Source organism: Mercurialis annua, linkage group LG6, assembly GCF_937616625.2.
Source record: "Mercurialis annua linkage group LG6, ddMerAnnu1.2, whole genome shotgun sequence".
NCBI classification, from domain to species: Eukaryota; Viridiplantae; Streptophyta; class Magnoliopsida; order Malpighiales; family Euphorbiaceae; genus Mercurialis; species Mercurialis annua.
Window position 1 is genome coordinate 32,893,542 of NC_065575.1, and position 13,126 is coordinate 32,906,667.

At 30.9% G+C, this 13,126-nt stretch overlaps 2 protein-coding genes across 2 annotated transcripts; one reads left to right on the forward strand and one right to left on the reverse strand.

The window, feature by feature from the left end:
* Positions 1-2,044: 2,044 nt before the first annotated feature.
* Positions 2,045-5,506, forward strand: LOC126653810 (exocyst complex component EXO84A). The gene is made up of 6 exons (XM_050347751.2): positions 2,045-2,404; positions 2,497-2,594; positions 2,984-4,019; positions 4,220-4,729; positions 4,805-4,990; positions 5,106-5,506. The coding sequence occupies exons 1-6, from the start codon at positions 2,276-2,278 to the stop codon at positions 5,382-5,384; spliced, it is 2,238 nt and encodes a 745-aa protein (XP_050203708.1). The 5' UTR covers positions 2,045-2,275; the 3' UTR covers positions 5,385-5,506.
* Positions 5,507-6,207: 701 nt separating this feature from the next.
* Positions 6,208-10,267, reverse strand: LOC126653771 (uncharacterized). The gene is made up of 8 exons (XM_050347705.2): positions 9,818-10,267; positions 8,548-8,991; positions 7,812-7,947; positions 7,459-7,621; positions 7,198-7,326; positions 6,828-7,022; positions 6,594-6,716; positions 6,208-6,477 (listed from the first exon to the last, which is right to left on the reverse strand). The coding sequence occupies exons 1-8, from the start codon at positions 9,987-9,989 to the stop codon at positions 6,358-6,360; spliced, it is 1,482 nt and encodes a 493-aa protein (XP_050203662.1). The 5' UTR covers positions 9,990-10,267; the 3' UTR covers positions 6,208-6,357.
* Positions 10,268-13,126: the final 2,859 nt, after the last annotated feature.

Below are 13,126 nucleotides of genomic sequence, written 5' to 3' on the forward strand. Positions count from 1 at the left end.
TCAATACAGGCCGTTGGGCGAACCGCCACAGAAACAACTTGCGCTCGAACCTCCCGCTCACTTGCAGATATGACGATAGGACCCCTCGGTGATTTTATTTGTAATTTGAACATTATTATCTGATGTAATAATATATTTTTAATTTGTAATATTTTGTTTATTAAATATGTTCGTTTTATGAAGTATAGATTATATTTACATACTTGTTAATATATTTATCTTGTAATATTTCATATATTTATTTATTTAGAATGTTAAAAAATTTAACTAATTCAAAAGTTTTTAATTTAAAAAATTCAACAATTAAAATGTAAAATTTTTTATACCATAAATTTTTTTATCTATAAATAAATAAAAACATTAATTTTGGTTTTTTAAAATGATTGAAAAAAATTTGTCCCAATCATTTAAAAAAACATCAAATGATCGATCCAATCATTTAAAAAAATCAAATGATTGGGAGAATTTTCTCCCAATCAGTGAAGCCAGGGAACATAAAGCAACTCGCAGAATTCTTCTGCAAATTACTTTGTACATACATAGGACAAATTAACTCGCGGAAGACTTCTGCGAGTTGCTTTATCCATGTGGCTCCTTACTGACTGGCCAGCGAGGAGCCATGTAGGACAACCCGCGGAAGTGTTCTGCGAATTACACAATTCGCGGAAGAGTTCCGCGAGTTGCAAGACACAAAATAAAAATTTCATGATTTTAGGGGTTAAAATGAGAAATAATTAACAAAAAGAAGACATAAATGTCATTATCCCGATTTTATAAAGTGACAATTAATTGAAGCATTTTTTTTTACAAATTGACAATTAAAATATTAAAAATATTATATTTAATATACAATTTTTATTAACATTTAAATATTTAAATTATGATTTACTAGATAAGGTTTTTAATAATATAACAACATTTTTACAAAATAAAAATTAAAATAAATTTATATTTTAAATAATATTATAATTTTAAAAATATCAATTTTAATACACAATTTTTACATTTATATTTTCCAAAATCAATTATACTAAATTTATCAAATAATCAAAAAGGTCATTTTCATTTTTTAAAATTTCTCATATTCATTTTTTTACAAAGCTACGATTATAAAAAAATTATATTTTCTCTAATAATATTAAAATTTTAAAAATATCTATTTTTATATTTAATTTTTTAATATTTCAAATCTATTTATATAATATGAAACACTATTTTTTTAATATTTTCACTAATTGGGACCTAATTTAAAATTTTTTCTAAATTTCACAAAAATAACCAATTTTCGATTTTCAAATTTTAATATACTCTAGTTTACATTTCTCTAAGATTTATACATTAATCTAATTTAATTTAAACATTAATCTAATTTATTTTATACTACATATTTTCAAAAATCTCACTAAATCTATCTATATTTATTCATCTAACTATATTTCAAACAATATTTAAATCTAACTACATTTAATAATTAAAAATAACATGCTTATAAATTTTGAAAACTCACCTGATGTAGTCCTCGTTTAAATTTCGCCAAAAAAAAAATATTCCGCCACAAAAACCGACTCCGCAAAATTTTCTCCATAAAAATTAATTTCCACCGAATATTTAGTGCTGAGTGAAACCGATTATTTAATTTTTCAAAATAAACACTCCATAATTAAAATTCCAACACTCCATTTCTCAACACTCCATTTTCTCTCTAACTCCCCATCTCTCTGAAAATACATTTTCTGCTCTTATATAGAGATTGTGGCTCGCGGAACCACAACTACTCGGTCAAGGGAATTTATTCCCGGTCAGAGGGAATAAATTCCCTCTGTGACACGCGGAAGTCTTCCGCGAGTCACCGACAGTCAAAGCTGTCCAGGTCGAGCCACGTCGGTAGACCGCTGAAAACTTCCGCGGTTTACCCCAAGTCGCGGAAATCTTCCGCGGTCTGGATGGTACAAATTCAGAAAATATACTAATCATGTGCTAATTTGAGAAATTCTTCTAATTTTAGACACAAACATGTCATTAACCCACAAAAATGATATATTGATAAAGGTTTAAACAAAATTGTTGATTAGAAGTAGTTTGTGAGATCCACAGTTATTGGACAGTTTGACGCTTGCCATAAAACTGAAACGAAGAAAGGGCGTGATTCATGGTCATGAAAATTATATAACACATTAATTTTTTTTGCTACATTTTACGAATTCTCAACATTTATATCCTCAGTAGAATTCTCAAAAATTATAATTGAAACAATTACAAAGAAAAATAATTAAGAATGAGTATAGGAGATTCAGCAGAATTAGAAGGAAACCTGACGTTAAATGACAGGTTAAAGGTTTTCAAAGGCTCTACGTTTAATCCTGAAACTTATGTTATCTCCAAATGCCATACCATAAACGAGAAGGTTTCATTTAATGATTATGTCATTTTTATTTTTAATGTGATTAATGTTTGATTAATCAAAGTTTAATCCTAATTTGCTTCTGTTGAAATTAGGAAATAAGGCATTTGTGTTCATATCTTGTGGAGCTGAAGAAAGCATCTGCAGAAGAAATGCGTAGGAGTGTTTACGCTAATTATGGTGCTTTTATTCGGTGAGCTAATTAGCATTCTAACTCTAATTCTAATTTCTATTTGCTTGTTTTGTTTATTTGCAATTCTTATATAGAAGATGAGTAGGCTAGCGCGGTGGACATCCCGGGGTTTGACACATTCGACTCGGAGAGTGAGTCTTGTCACAAAAAAAAGAGTAGTTTACAACCATGAAAGCATACATTTTTCTTTAAATAAACAAAAATATACATGATTATTACTTGCAACCGTAGTACGGAAACGAAAATGCTGAAACGGAAAACAAACAAACAATAATATTTTTAAAGGATAAGTTATAGATATATAGTTTTGGAGTCTAAGAAGAATTTTCGGAAACGGAAATGAAACGCGAAATAGTTTTAGACTCTGCATTATTGGTTTTGATTTGTAGGACATCAAAAGAGATTTTAGCTTTGGAAGGACATCTGCTTTCCATGAGGAATCTGCTACAAACTCAGGCAGCTCTAGTTCATCATTTAGGAGAACGAGTTCGGATAGAATCGTTGTGGGCGAATTCTGAAGACTCACTTGCAGAAGAGCTAGCTAACTTTGAGAACAGGCAATTTTCAAAAACAGAAGAAGATTGGTTAACAGAATTTTTAGAAACTCTTGATGTGTTATTAGCTGAAAAAAGAGTGGATGAAGCTATGGTAGCCCTTGATAAGGGAGAAAGTTTAGCCCTTGATAAGAAGCACAGATTGAGCCCAACTGCACTCCTTACATTTCAGACTGCAATTAAACAACAAAGACAAAAATTAGCTGATCAGCTTGCAGAAACCATTAGCCAACCTTGTACGAGAGGAGTAGAGCTTCGGTCATCTGTTTTAGCTTTGAAGAAACTCGGAGATGGCCCTCGCGCCCATACATTGCTGCTCCATTCTCATACGCAGAAGTTACAGTCTGGGAGGAAGATTCTATGCTCGTCCAATGCAACGGTATATACTGCTGCTATGTCACAGCTTGTGTTCTCTACTATAGCGCAAGCTGCGAGTGATTCCTTGTCAGTTTTCGGAGAGGAGCCTGCATATTCATCGGAGCTTGTAACTTGGGCTATAAAACAGACTGAGATTTTCATTGCGCTTCTTAAAAGGCATGTTTTAGCTTCATCAGCAGTTTCATGGGGGCTAAAAGTTGCTGCTGAGTGCATTCACATATGTTTGGGTCATTGTTCTTTGCTAGAATCTCGCGGATTGGCGCTTTCTCCTGTTTTATTGAGACTTTTTAGGTCTAGTGTTGAGCAGGCATTAAGTGCCAACTTAAAAAGAATTGAACAGACTAGTGCAGCATTAGCTGCTGCAGATGACTGGTTACTTACTTATCCACCTGTCGGCGGCCGTCTTCTATCTTCTTCTTCATCTCTTCATAGTGTTGCAGCATCACAACCAAAGCTTTCCAGCAGTGCAAACAGATTTAATACCATGGTTCAGGTGACTAAACGCACATTTTACTTGACTTGTTTCTCTTAAAATGTTATTGCATGGAAACTTTTCGAGTTCTAAGTATGAGCACTTTGTTTTCATTTCCGGAAATGCTTCTGAAGCTATGAAACTCTAAATTCATAACTTAAAAGAATATGATTCTGATCCGTGCTATATTAGTTGTATGTATTGTTGGTTGTTGAATTCAGGAATTTCTGGAAGATGTAGTGCCGCTCGAGATCCTGCAGCTGGATGGTCCTGCAATGGAAGGTGTTTTACAAGTGTTCACAGGCTACGTAAACTTGTTGATACGCGCATTACCATGTTCGGTGGACAATGAAGACAACTTGGAAGCTTGTGGAAGTAAAATTGTGAGAATGGCAGAGACTGAGAGCCAACAAATAGCATTGCTAGCAAATGCATCATTGTTAGCAGATGAATTGCTCCCTCGGGCTGCCATGAAGCTTTTGCCGATGCCTAATAGAGCAGATGAAGTGCCAAGACGAGCTTCAGAGAGTCAATCTCGGCTCCCAGATCTTAGAGAATGGAAGAAGAAACTTCAACGATCAGTTGATCGATTACGGGATAGCTTTTGCAGACAGCACGCTCTTGATCTCATATTCATGGAAGATGGTGAAATCCGTCTGCATGCAAATATATACTTAAGCATGGATGATGAGGCAGAGGAGCCAGAATGGTTCCCATCCGCAATCGCTCAGGTACTTTTTTCTCTTGGAGTTGGTTCCTAATAAGCTAGCATTCATCAAATGTTGATCAACTTGATTTCCATGCAGGAACTCTTCATAAAATTGACTCGAGTGGCGAGCTTAGCGACTGACATGTTTGTAGGCAGAGAAAGGTTTGCAACAATTCTATTAATGAGACTCATAGAGACCGTGATCCTCTGGCTTTCGGATGATCAAACTTTCTGGGAAGAAGTCGAGGGCGAAAAACCATTAGGTCCTCTTGGCCTCCAACAGGTAGAAACACTTGTTCGATACTCTATATTTATAACTTATTCTCGTAAAAAATGTCATTTCCGTGCGACATAGATATCTTTTCGTATTTACTTGAATTGATAAATTGGTGGTGCAGTTTTACTTGGATATGCAATTTGTGTTGCTGTTTGCATCGCAAGGGCGATATTTATCAAGGAACTTACATCAAGTAATAAAGAACATAATAGCAAGAGCGATCGATGTGGTAGCCGTGACCGGAGTGGATCCTAACAGTGTGCTGCCGGAGGATGAATGGTTTGCAGAAGTGGCTCAAATAGCTATCAAAATGTTGACCGGAAAAGCCAACTTTGGAAATATAGACAGAGATGTTAGCAGCCCAACTGCGGCTTCAGTGTTATCACATGGAAGTAATTAGAGATTTGTTTGAGTTGTATACACTCCATCAGAATATGATGTGTTTTCTTAGCTAGCTTCCTCATCAGGATTGTTGTATATTCCAAGAGTTATTATAGTGAGATTCTAGAGAAAAATAAAACTAAGAAGTCAAAGATATTATTACTTTTTTGTTTTAAATTAAGAAATAAGCTTTTTACATTTATTTTTTTATATTTAATTAAACTTAAATTAGCTCACACAAAATCGAAGACTGGTCAGAATATCTCATAGCACACTATTGGCATTTATTTTTATAAAAAGTAGTAGAATATCGTGTGATTATAAAGTTTCATGATAATGTTATTGCAGTCAAGTTTATTTTCTCTTTTGACGATGATCTATAAATTACTTTGCTTTCTTGTTATTGTCAGAATAACTATGTTGTATAAGCTCAAGTGTTAATAATTGTTTTTGAGATATAGGAGCAAACTATTATCTTCGATTAGTTGATAATGATGTTAAAAAGATATGAAGATTGAGAAGCAAACAACAATAATTTATAACAGATAACTTACTCATTCTTTTTCTTTCGCAATCATTAAATACAAATATTGAAAAGTTAAAGAAATTTGGCCTTACATGGACATTGATCAAGCATGGTTGATATAAATAACATTTGCATATGTAAAGAATTTAGTTTTTGCTACTACAATTAATTGGAATATCAGTAGGACATATTTTTCAAAAGTCGATTTATTTTTCAAATAATGATAGTTCAAATATAGTTAATTATTCTTTTAGCTGTAGTTTGTCTATGTTCTAGTATTTAAAACCAAGAATATATTATCAATACGATCAAACAATTAACATGATTGTGTTAGCTCTTTGTTAATTTGGTTATATGAGATGACATATAATTGATACAATTTTCTCTAAATTTTAACAAAAAAAATACAAAAAAAATTCTTCAAAAAAATTAGCTTTTATAAAATATAGATATAAGTATTACATGATTAACTTAGAGACTCGAAAGGGTCTTGATTTAACCCCAGTTGATGGTAATTCATGTAATCAATTCCATTTAACCTTACACAACATAAGATCTGCTCTGGTAATTCTTCGGCTTTATTCCCCTGTTTATATCATAAGAGCGGGTAATAAATTAATATCAGAATACAAATATGTTTCACTTGCTTTTTTCTTGAAAACAAAAATAGAAATTATATTATAAGAAATTGATCATCCTTGCCTGTATAGTGAGGCCAACATCCAAAACACAAATTTTGAGTCTGTCCAGAAATGCTTCAAAACCTTTTCTAGAAATGTAACTGAATCTATGCATGTCTATGTCGATCTCCAAGTAATTTTCTCCCTGTAACAAAACCAATACACATTATCAAATTGCGGTCGTATTATCAAATTAGTTTGCATAAGCGCATAGCAACGGAAAATCACTGCCTGGCAAGAGAGAAGAAAACCTTACCAAGTAAAATTCGTGCTGAGGGCGTGACAGAACAGGTTTCTCATTGTAAGCCTGCATAAGCTTCCTCTCTGCGGAACTTAAATGAAGATCTTCTACATTTACAACGCGGCCCAATATCTTCAACCTTTCTCTAAAGGGTACAACAGTATCTACAGCGAATCCCTTCACTTTTTCAACTTCATCGTCAATCAACCTCTGTTCAGAATTAGTGGTTAATTCAGTAAAGCATTATTCATTTAACTTGATAAATAAATCTCTCCGGAACAAATTCCAGGATAAATTATGGTAGCAGCAGTAGAATTGAAAGGCTTATAATGATATCTTCAAATGTATCGCATGCAACTATAATTGAAAAGGAGATCCTTCTTACTCTAATACTTTCTAGAAAGTGGGGCGGGAGCTCTTTTAAATAACTGTCGGAAAGCTTAAAGTACAATACAAAACTCATTCCTTCTCCATCAATTTCGCTCTGGAAAAGTCCAGCATTATACAATGGAATCTGCACAACAAACAGAAGTGCAACTCAGTCAAAATGTCAAAAAGCGATACTTTCAATCTGATTCAAGTAATTGTTTGGAAAATCCTAAATAGTCACACATACATGTATGAACCATTTAAAAAGTAAGAATACCTGAACATTTACAACAAGAATAGTTGGGAGCTTTTCGGAAGAGTTAATTACAGGGAGCTCAACGAACCGAGCAATATGATTAATTTTCTTTGGAGATAAGAATACATCAACTCCAAACGGATAATATGCAGCACAATTAGAAGCCAACTCCTTCTTCTTGTCCCTGCCATACAAAATACATGAGCAACTATAAATCTCTTTTGTGAGGAGACAGCTATATCACATCTATGTTTTTGCATGCAATCCGTTGGTGCAAATTGACCATAGATGCATTAAATATGTTATTTTCAAAATAGACAAAGTGGTTTGCATATAAAACTGGCCAATTAAATTCCATTTTCTTGCTATCTTACTTGAAATATTGCGGTCCCCGAACTTTGAAACTCCCCGGTTCTATATGTGACCAACAATCAAGCATTTTCTTTTCCAATGGGCAAAACGGTACTTGGGAACCAGCTATTGGTCTCTGAAGAATCGGCTTTGATGAAACTGAAACCATAAATGAGGAAGAAAACAATTAAGAGCTCATCTGGAGTATTAATACCAATTTAGTGATTTATGAAGAATACAAGAACTTCCTAGGTATTAAAACAAAGTAACAACCATATATAATATATGAGCGCAGGTATGTGTTTGTGTACAGAAGGGCCAAATGGAACATGTATGATATGTTAATATCAGTAACTTTCAGGCAGCTATACGGCCTTACTAGAACATGAACAACTTTGTAATCTAAATAACGCAGCTAGTTAAGGCGACTTAACTAATACAAAGATAAAGGCATTACTAGAACATGAACAACTTGTAATCTAAATAATGCAGCTAGCTAAGGTGACTTAACTAATACAAAGAAAAACAAGAGAGACTGACGAAGCATTATAATGCAATCTTGAACTATATTGATGCTTGCATTTACAAAACGTTGTTTATTCTAAGTTTTATGAATCAAACTGTCTTCAAGGAAGCTATAGAGCAAATATTGCTAGGTAATCAGCCTACAAGCTTCGGTCTCTACAGATAAGGAATAGATTAAAAAGGTAACTGTATCCATAAAATTTATATTTCCAAAGTTGAGAATAAACGACTTACAGAGAGAATTATTTGCATGCCCTTCTTTCCATCTGAAAGAGAGTTTTAGGGCAGCCTTCTTCCTCGAATTTGGTGGACTAGAGCTTAACGATCTCCTCTTTTCAACTTGTGGAACAGCCGAAGCAAGACAAGGCAAACAGTTCCCCGGACTAATTCCACAATTTTCTAACAACCCTTCTTCCTTACCAGAAATTTCATCTGTCGAGGATGCAATTTCATCAAGGTATACAGGTTGCTTTGCTTCATTTAAAGGTCCCTCGTATTTTGAAAGGGAAGCCTCACTCACAGAGTTCCGAGCTGAGTTTCCTGTGGAAAGATCCCCTGCCTTACTCATATGATCACTTTGCCCAAATACCGTACTATCAGGAACACTTTCATAATCTTCTTCACAATCTGACTCGAATATTGCAACCGAGTCAAACCAGGCCTCCTCTATACTTCCTACTGCAGTTGTAGCATAAACAAGTCAGGTAAATAACACAAGAAACATATTGTACAGCTAGAATTCATTCCACGACAACGACGAAGACCAATGTAATGTCGACATAAACGGAGAAGTTTTAAGGAACCAAATGGTATAAGTTTTGTATGAAGAATGTTTTGGACAAGGCATTGTTATCTAAAAATAGAAATGTACTCAAATTGCCACAAACATAAGCTGTCAAAAGCTCATCTTTCTCAAGTTACACCTCAGAGAACCAAAGAAAGCACAATTATATCTGTAAATTACCATAAAAATGGAATTTGAAACCCTGTAAATGATGTATAATCATCTTCAATAGTGGGAAAAACACAAAAAAAATAAGAACTCAGATCCCAATCTCCAAATCCCAGAAATCAACATTTTCTAGTACTTTCAACACAAGAATAGGTAAGCACATAAGCAGTAGAGATTGATCTGCCAAATAAACTGATTTCAAAGTACAAATTCTCTCCATAAACGTAATAATTTTGCAATTTACTTTAGCATACAAGTACAGCTTAATGAAAATGACTAAAAAAATTAAAAGAAATAGAAGAGCCAACTTTTAAACAAAGATCAGAACATGAAGTACCAATCAAAATCTGACATGCAAACCATCAAATTTACCAACAACAAATTTATCAACTTTATTTAAAAAAAAAGACCACCTAACCCACATTTCATGCAAACAAACTAATCATAGAACTCCTAATTCAGAACCCAGAAACAAAAAAACAAAACCAAAATCAAAAACCATCTAATCTAAAAACCACCCATCAAAGAAATCAGACAAAATTTGATTGAAACCTGGGAAAGTTGGGTTAGAAAAGGTGGAAAAATGATCAGGTTGATCATCAGATAATCTTGAGGAAAGAACTCTTCTTTTGATGCCCTTCTTCTTCTTCCTCAATTTCTTTTTGGAAGACCTGCTTAATCTGCCCCCTACACATCCCTGTGGCGTTGATACACAGCCCCCCATTAATTTAATATGCACGAAACCAACATTAATTCCCAAAAAACAGAGCCAAAAGCCAAGTCCTGTGTTTAGATAAATAATAGAAGAACAAGAAAAACAATAACAACTACTTGAGAAGCTAATGAACACCCACAACAACAACAACAACTACCATTTGTAGACTTTATTTTATATATATTTTTTGATGATTTCTCAACAAAATAAAAGATTCATTTCATTCATAAAGCCAAGCCATAAATAATGATGGTTTCTTCTTTTCCTGTTCCTTCTGTCAATTATAAAAAGTCAAACTTTTTTAAGTATTTACAAGTAATTTGTTTTTTTTTTTTTGAGAATTAGTATATCTATAAGTAATTAAACAAAGGTAGAACGGACATTTATTAAATCTTCTTGTTATTATTAAATAGTCTGAAGTCCGTACATTTACACGAAATTTAATTAATAATTACTCCCTCCATCCCAATAAAGTTGTCCACTTTGCTTTTATCACACAGTTTAAGAAAAGCAATTATTATTTATGAATTTTATAAAATTTCCCTGACTTTTTTTATCATACTCCTATTTAATATAGGGTCCACTTGCAATTCACTTTCAATTTACTCATTAGTGGATTTTAAATAGGGGTAATATAGAAAAATTGAGTGTAAAAGTTAATTACTTTTTGAAAGTGGACAAGAGTTTTGGGACAAAAAAAATTTCAAAGTGGACAACTCTATTAGGACGGAGGGAGTATAATTTTAAATAAATTTATAAAAATATTAGCTGAAATCTAACATTTTGTAATATAGGATAGTAAATAAATAATTTAGTCAATTTAAAAAGCTAATAAAAATTACCTATTAATAATTTTTTTAAGAAATAAATTTTAGTGCTTTATTTAAATGTAAAATTAATTAATATTTTTGTTTCTATAAGAATTTTATTCAAGTTTAAAAAAACTAATGAAAATTATCAATTAATAAAAACCTCTAAAAATTAAATATGTATTTTATTTAAGTTGAGAACTCAAAAGATTTTTTATTTTGTCCTCTCAATAGTATATAAGTATATACATATAGATAGTTAGAAAAATGATACCATTATATAATCATTCTAAATTTTTTATTTATATATATATATTTTTAGTTTATGTTTTAACTTTTGAAAAATTTATATCACATAAGTATTTTTAACTAATTTCTTATCATCGATATGCATAAAAAATTGGATTAAATTCATATAAAATCACCATCTTTACATGTTTTTTTTCATTTTAATCACGTGCTTTAAAAAATATCAAATAAAATCATAACCTTTCATTTTTTTGCAAATCTATCACCAATGTGAAAATCCGGTGTAAGTTTGTTAACTCGACAACCAGAATCAACAAGAAAAGAGTAAGAGGAATGTATTTTGTATGTTAATAGGGCATTAGTCAGATTAAAACATTTATTTGGGAGGAAAAAAACATCAAATTTTACTCGCCGATGATCGATTTACAAAAAAATAAAAGGTGATGATTTTATTTGACACTTTTTAAAGGACGTGATTAAAATGAAAAAACGTATAAAGGTGGTGATTTTATATAAAATTAACCCTAAAAAATAAAAATAAATTGTATTTAAATTTTACTATCATATTAATAAAATAATAATAATAATTTTAATAAGTGATATATTTTTCTGCTGATTGAAAATTATGTTAGCAAAATTTATATTTATATTTAATTTTACTAATAATTTGATGGTTGGAAATGACAAAAATTACTCATTTTTATGCTTTTGAAAGTAATGTCAATTTTTAAGATATTAAAATTGGGACATTCAAATAGAATTTTTAAAATATTTATAATAATATATTATAGCAAATTTTATGTATGTATGTATGTATGTATATTTGTAGAATTACATATAGTTTTTATTTTAATAGTTTAAAACTATTAATTATATATATAAAATGGAAAATTATGAAACTAATCGCTTTAAAACAGTTTGATTTAATAATTTTACTATTTATTTTATATTATGTTATTCATTATTGTTGGATGCCGAATCCTATCAAAGCGCGACCTAGTGATTCAGTCAGATTACCAAATTTACAAGGATTTTCGAAAATCCTTCCTATTTGGATACAAACTCAAACTTAGGAAGATAAACTATAATTTAGAAAGACGAGACTTCTTAGAAAGACGTTCCTAAATAGGACTCTTGTCTGAATAAGGAATCACACTTCTAATCAGGTCAACCATACTAAATAGGATTCACTTTCCTATTCTAAGACTACAAGGTATACATTCAACTAATATATAAAGAGTCTGAGATATGCCTAAAAACACAATTACATTCATATACTCAAAACGCTGCTCAAAGCTCATTACTGACTTTTAGCATCGGAGAATTAATTAAACAACCACCATCAGGTTAGCTTCTACTCTATTTTGCAGGTTATAATCCACCGGATCAGAAGACAGACTCAATCAATTATAAAAAAAATATTATAATAATTTATTATTTAAATGTTGTATTATAATAGTTTAAAATCATGTTAAAAGTACTATAAAATTATCAAAGAAGTATACATTTATTTTGTTTATAAATTGATTTAAGATTGGGTGTATAAAAATAATATGAAATAAATCTATTAATAATTTTTTTTTAAATTCTAATATTAATTTTCAATATTTTATTGGTTAAATAAATTTATACATTTGAATTTATTTTAATTTTAATTTTATAAATAAAATAAATTTTTTAATTATTTTGTTGTAAAAATAAAATAATAACTTTTAAAGTATAACTGAAAGAAATTTACGAGTGTGTATTCAATTAAATGGTTGCTTCACGTCATATTAGCCAATGAGCATTTCTAATAAAAAGATTATTATTTATTTTTTTAATTATTAAAATTTTTATATGACTAAAGCATTATTGGTTTATTATATAAAAAATACTCTCTTCGTCTTAATAGACTTGAACATTTTGAAAAAAAATATTTTATCCTAAAATTCTTGTTCACTTCCAAAAAGTAACAACTTTTATATTTAATTTTCTTACATTACACCTATTTAAAAGCCACTAATGAATACATTGAAAGTAAATTATAAGCGAAGCCTATATTAAATAAGGATAATAATAAGAAAAGTAATTCTTTTTTTTTTACAA

What these genes read in the sequence shown, in the direction of transcription:
- LOC126653771 (XM_050347705.2), bottom strand. Translation starts at nt 9,989, where the DNA reads ATGGGGGGCTGTGTATCAACGCCACAGGGATGTGTAGGGGGCAGATTA. An exon ending in TTCTTGTTGTAAATGTTCAG is followed by an intron (nt 7,327 to 7,458) that starts GTATTCTTACTT and finishes TTTGTTGTGCAG; the next exon opens with ATTCCATTGTATAATGCTGG. An exon ending in ACTTTCTAGAAAGTATTAGA is followed by an intron (nt 7,023 to 7,197) that starts GTAAGAAGGATC and finishes AATTCTGAACAG; the next exon opens with AGGTTGATTGACGATGAAGT.
- LOC126653810 (XM_050347751.2), top strand. Translation starts at nt 2,276, where the DNA reads ATGAGTATAGGAGATTCAGCAGAATTAGAAGGAAACCTGACGTTAAAT. An exon ending in GATTTAATACCATGGTTCAG is followed by an intron (nt 4,020 to 4,219) that starts GTGACTAAACGC and finishes TGTTGAATTCAG; the next exon opens with GAATTTCTGGAAGATGTAGT. An exon ending in GTCCTCTTGGCCTCCAACAG is followed by an intron (nt 4,991 to 5,105) that starts GTAGAAACACTT and finishes TTGGTGGTGCAG; the next exon opens with TTTTACTTGGATATGCAATT.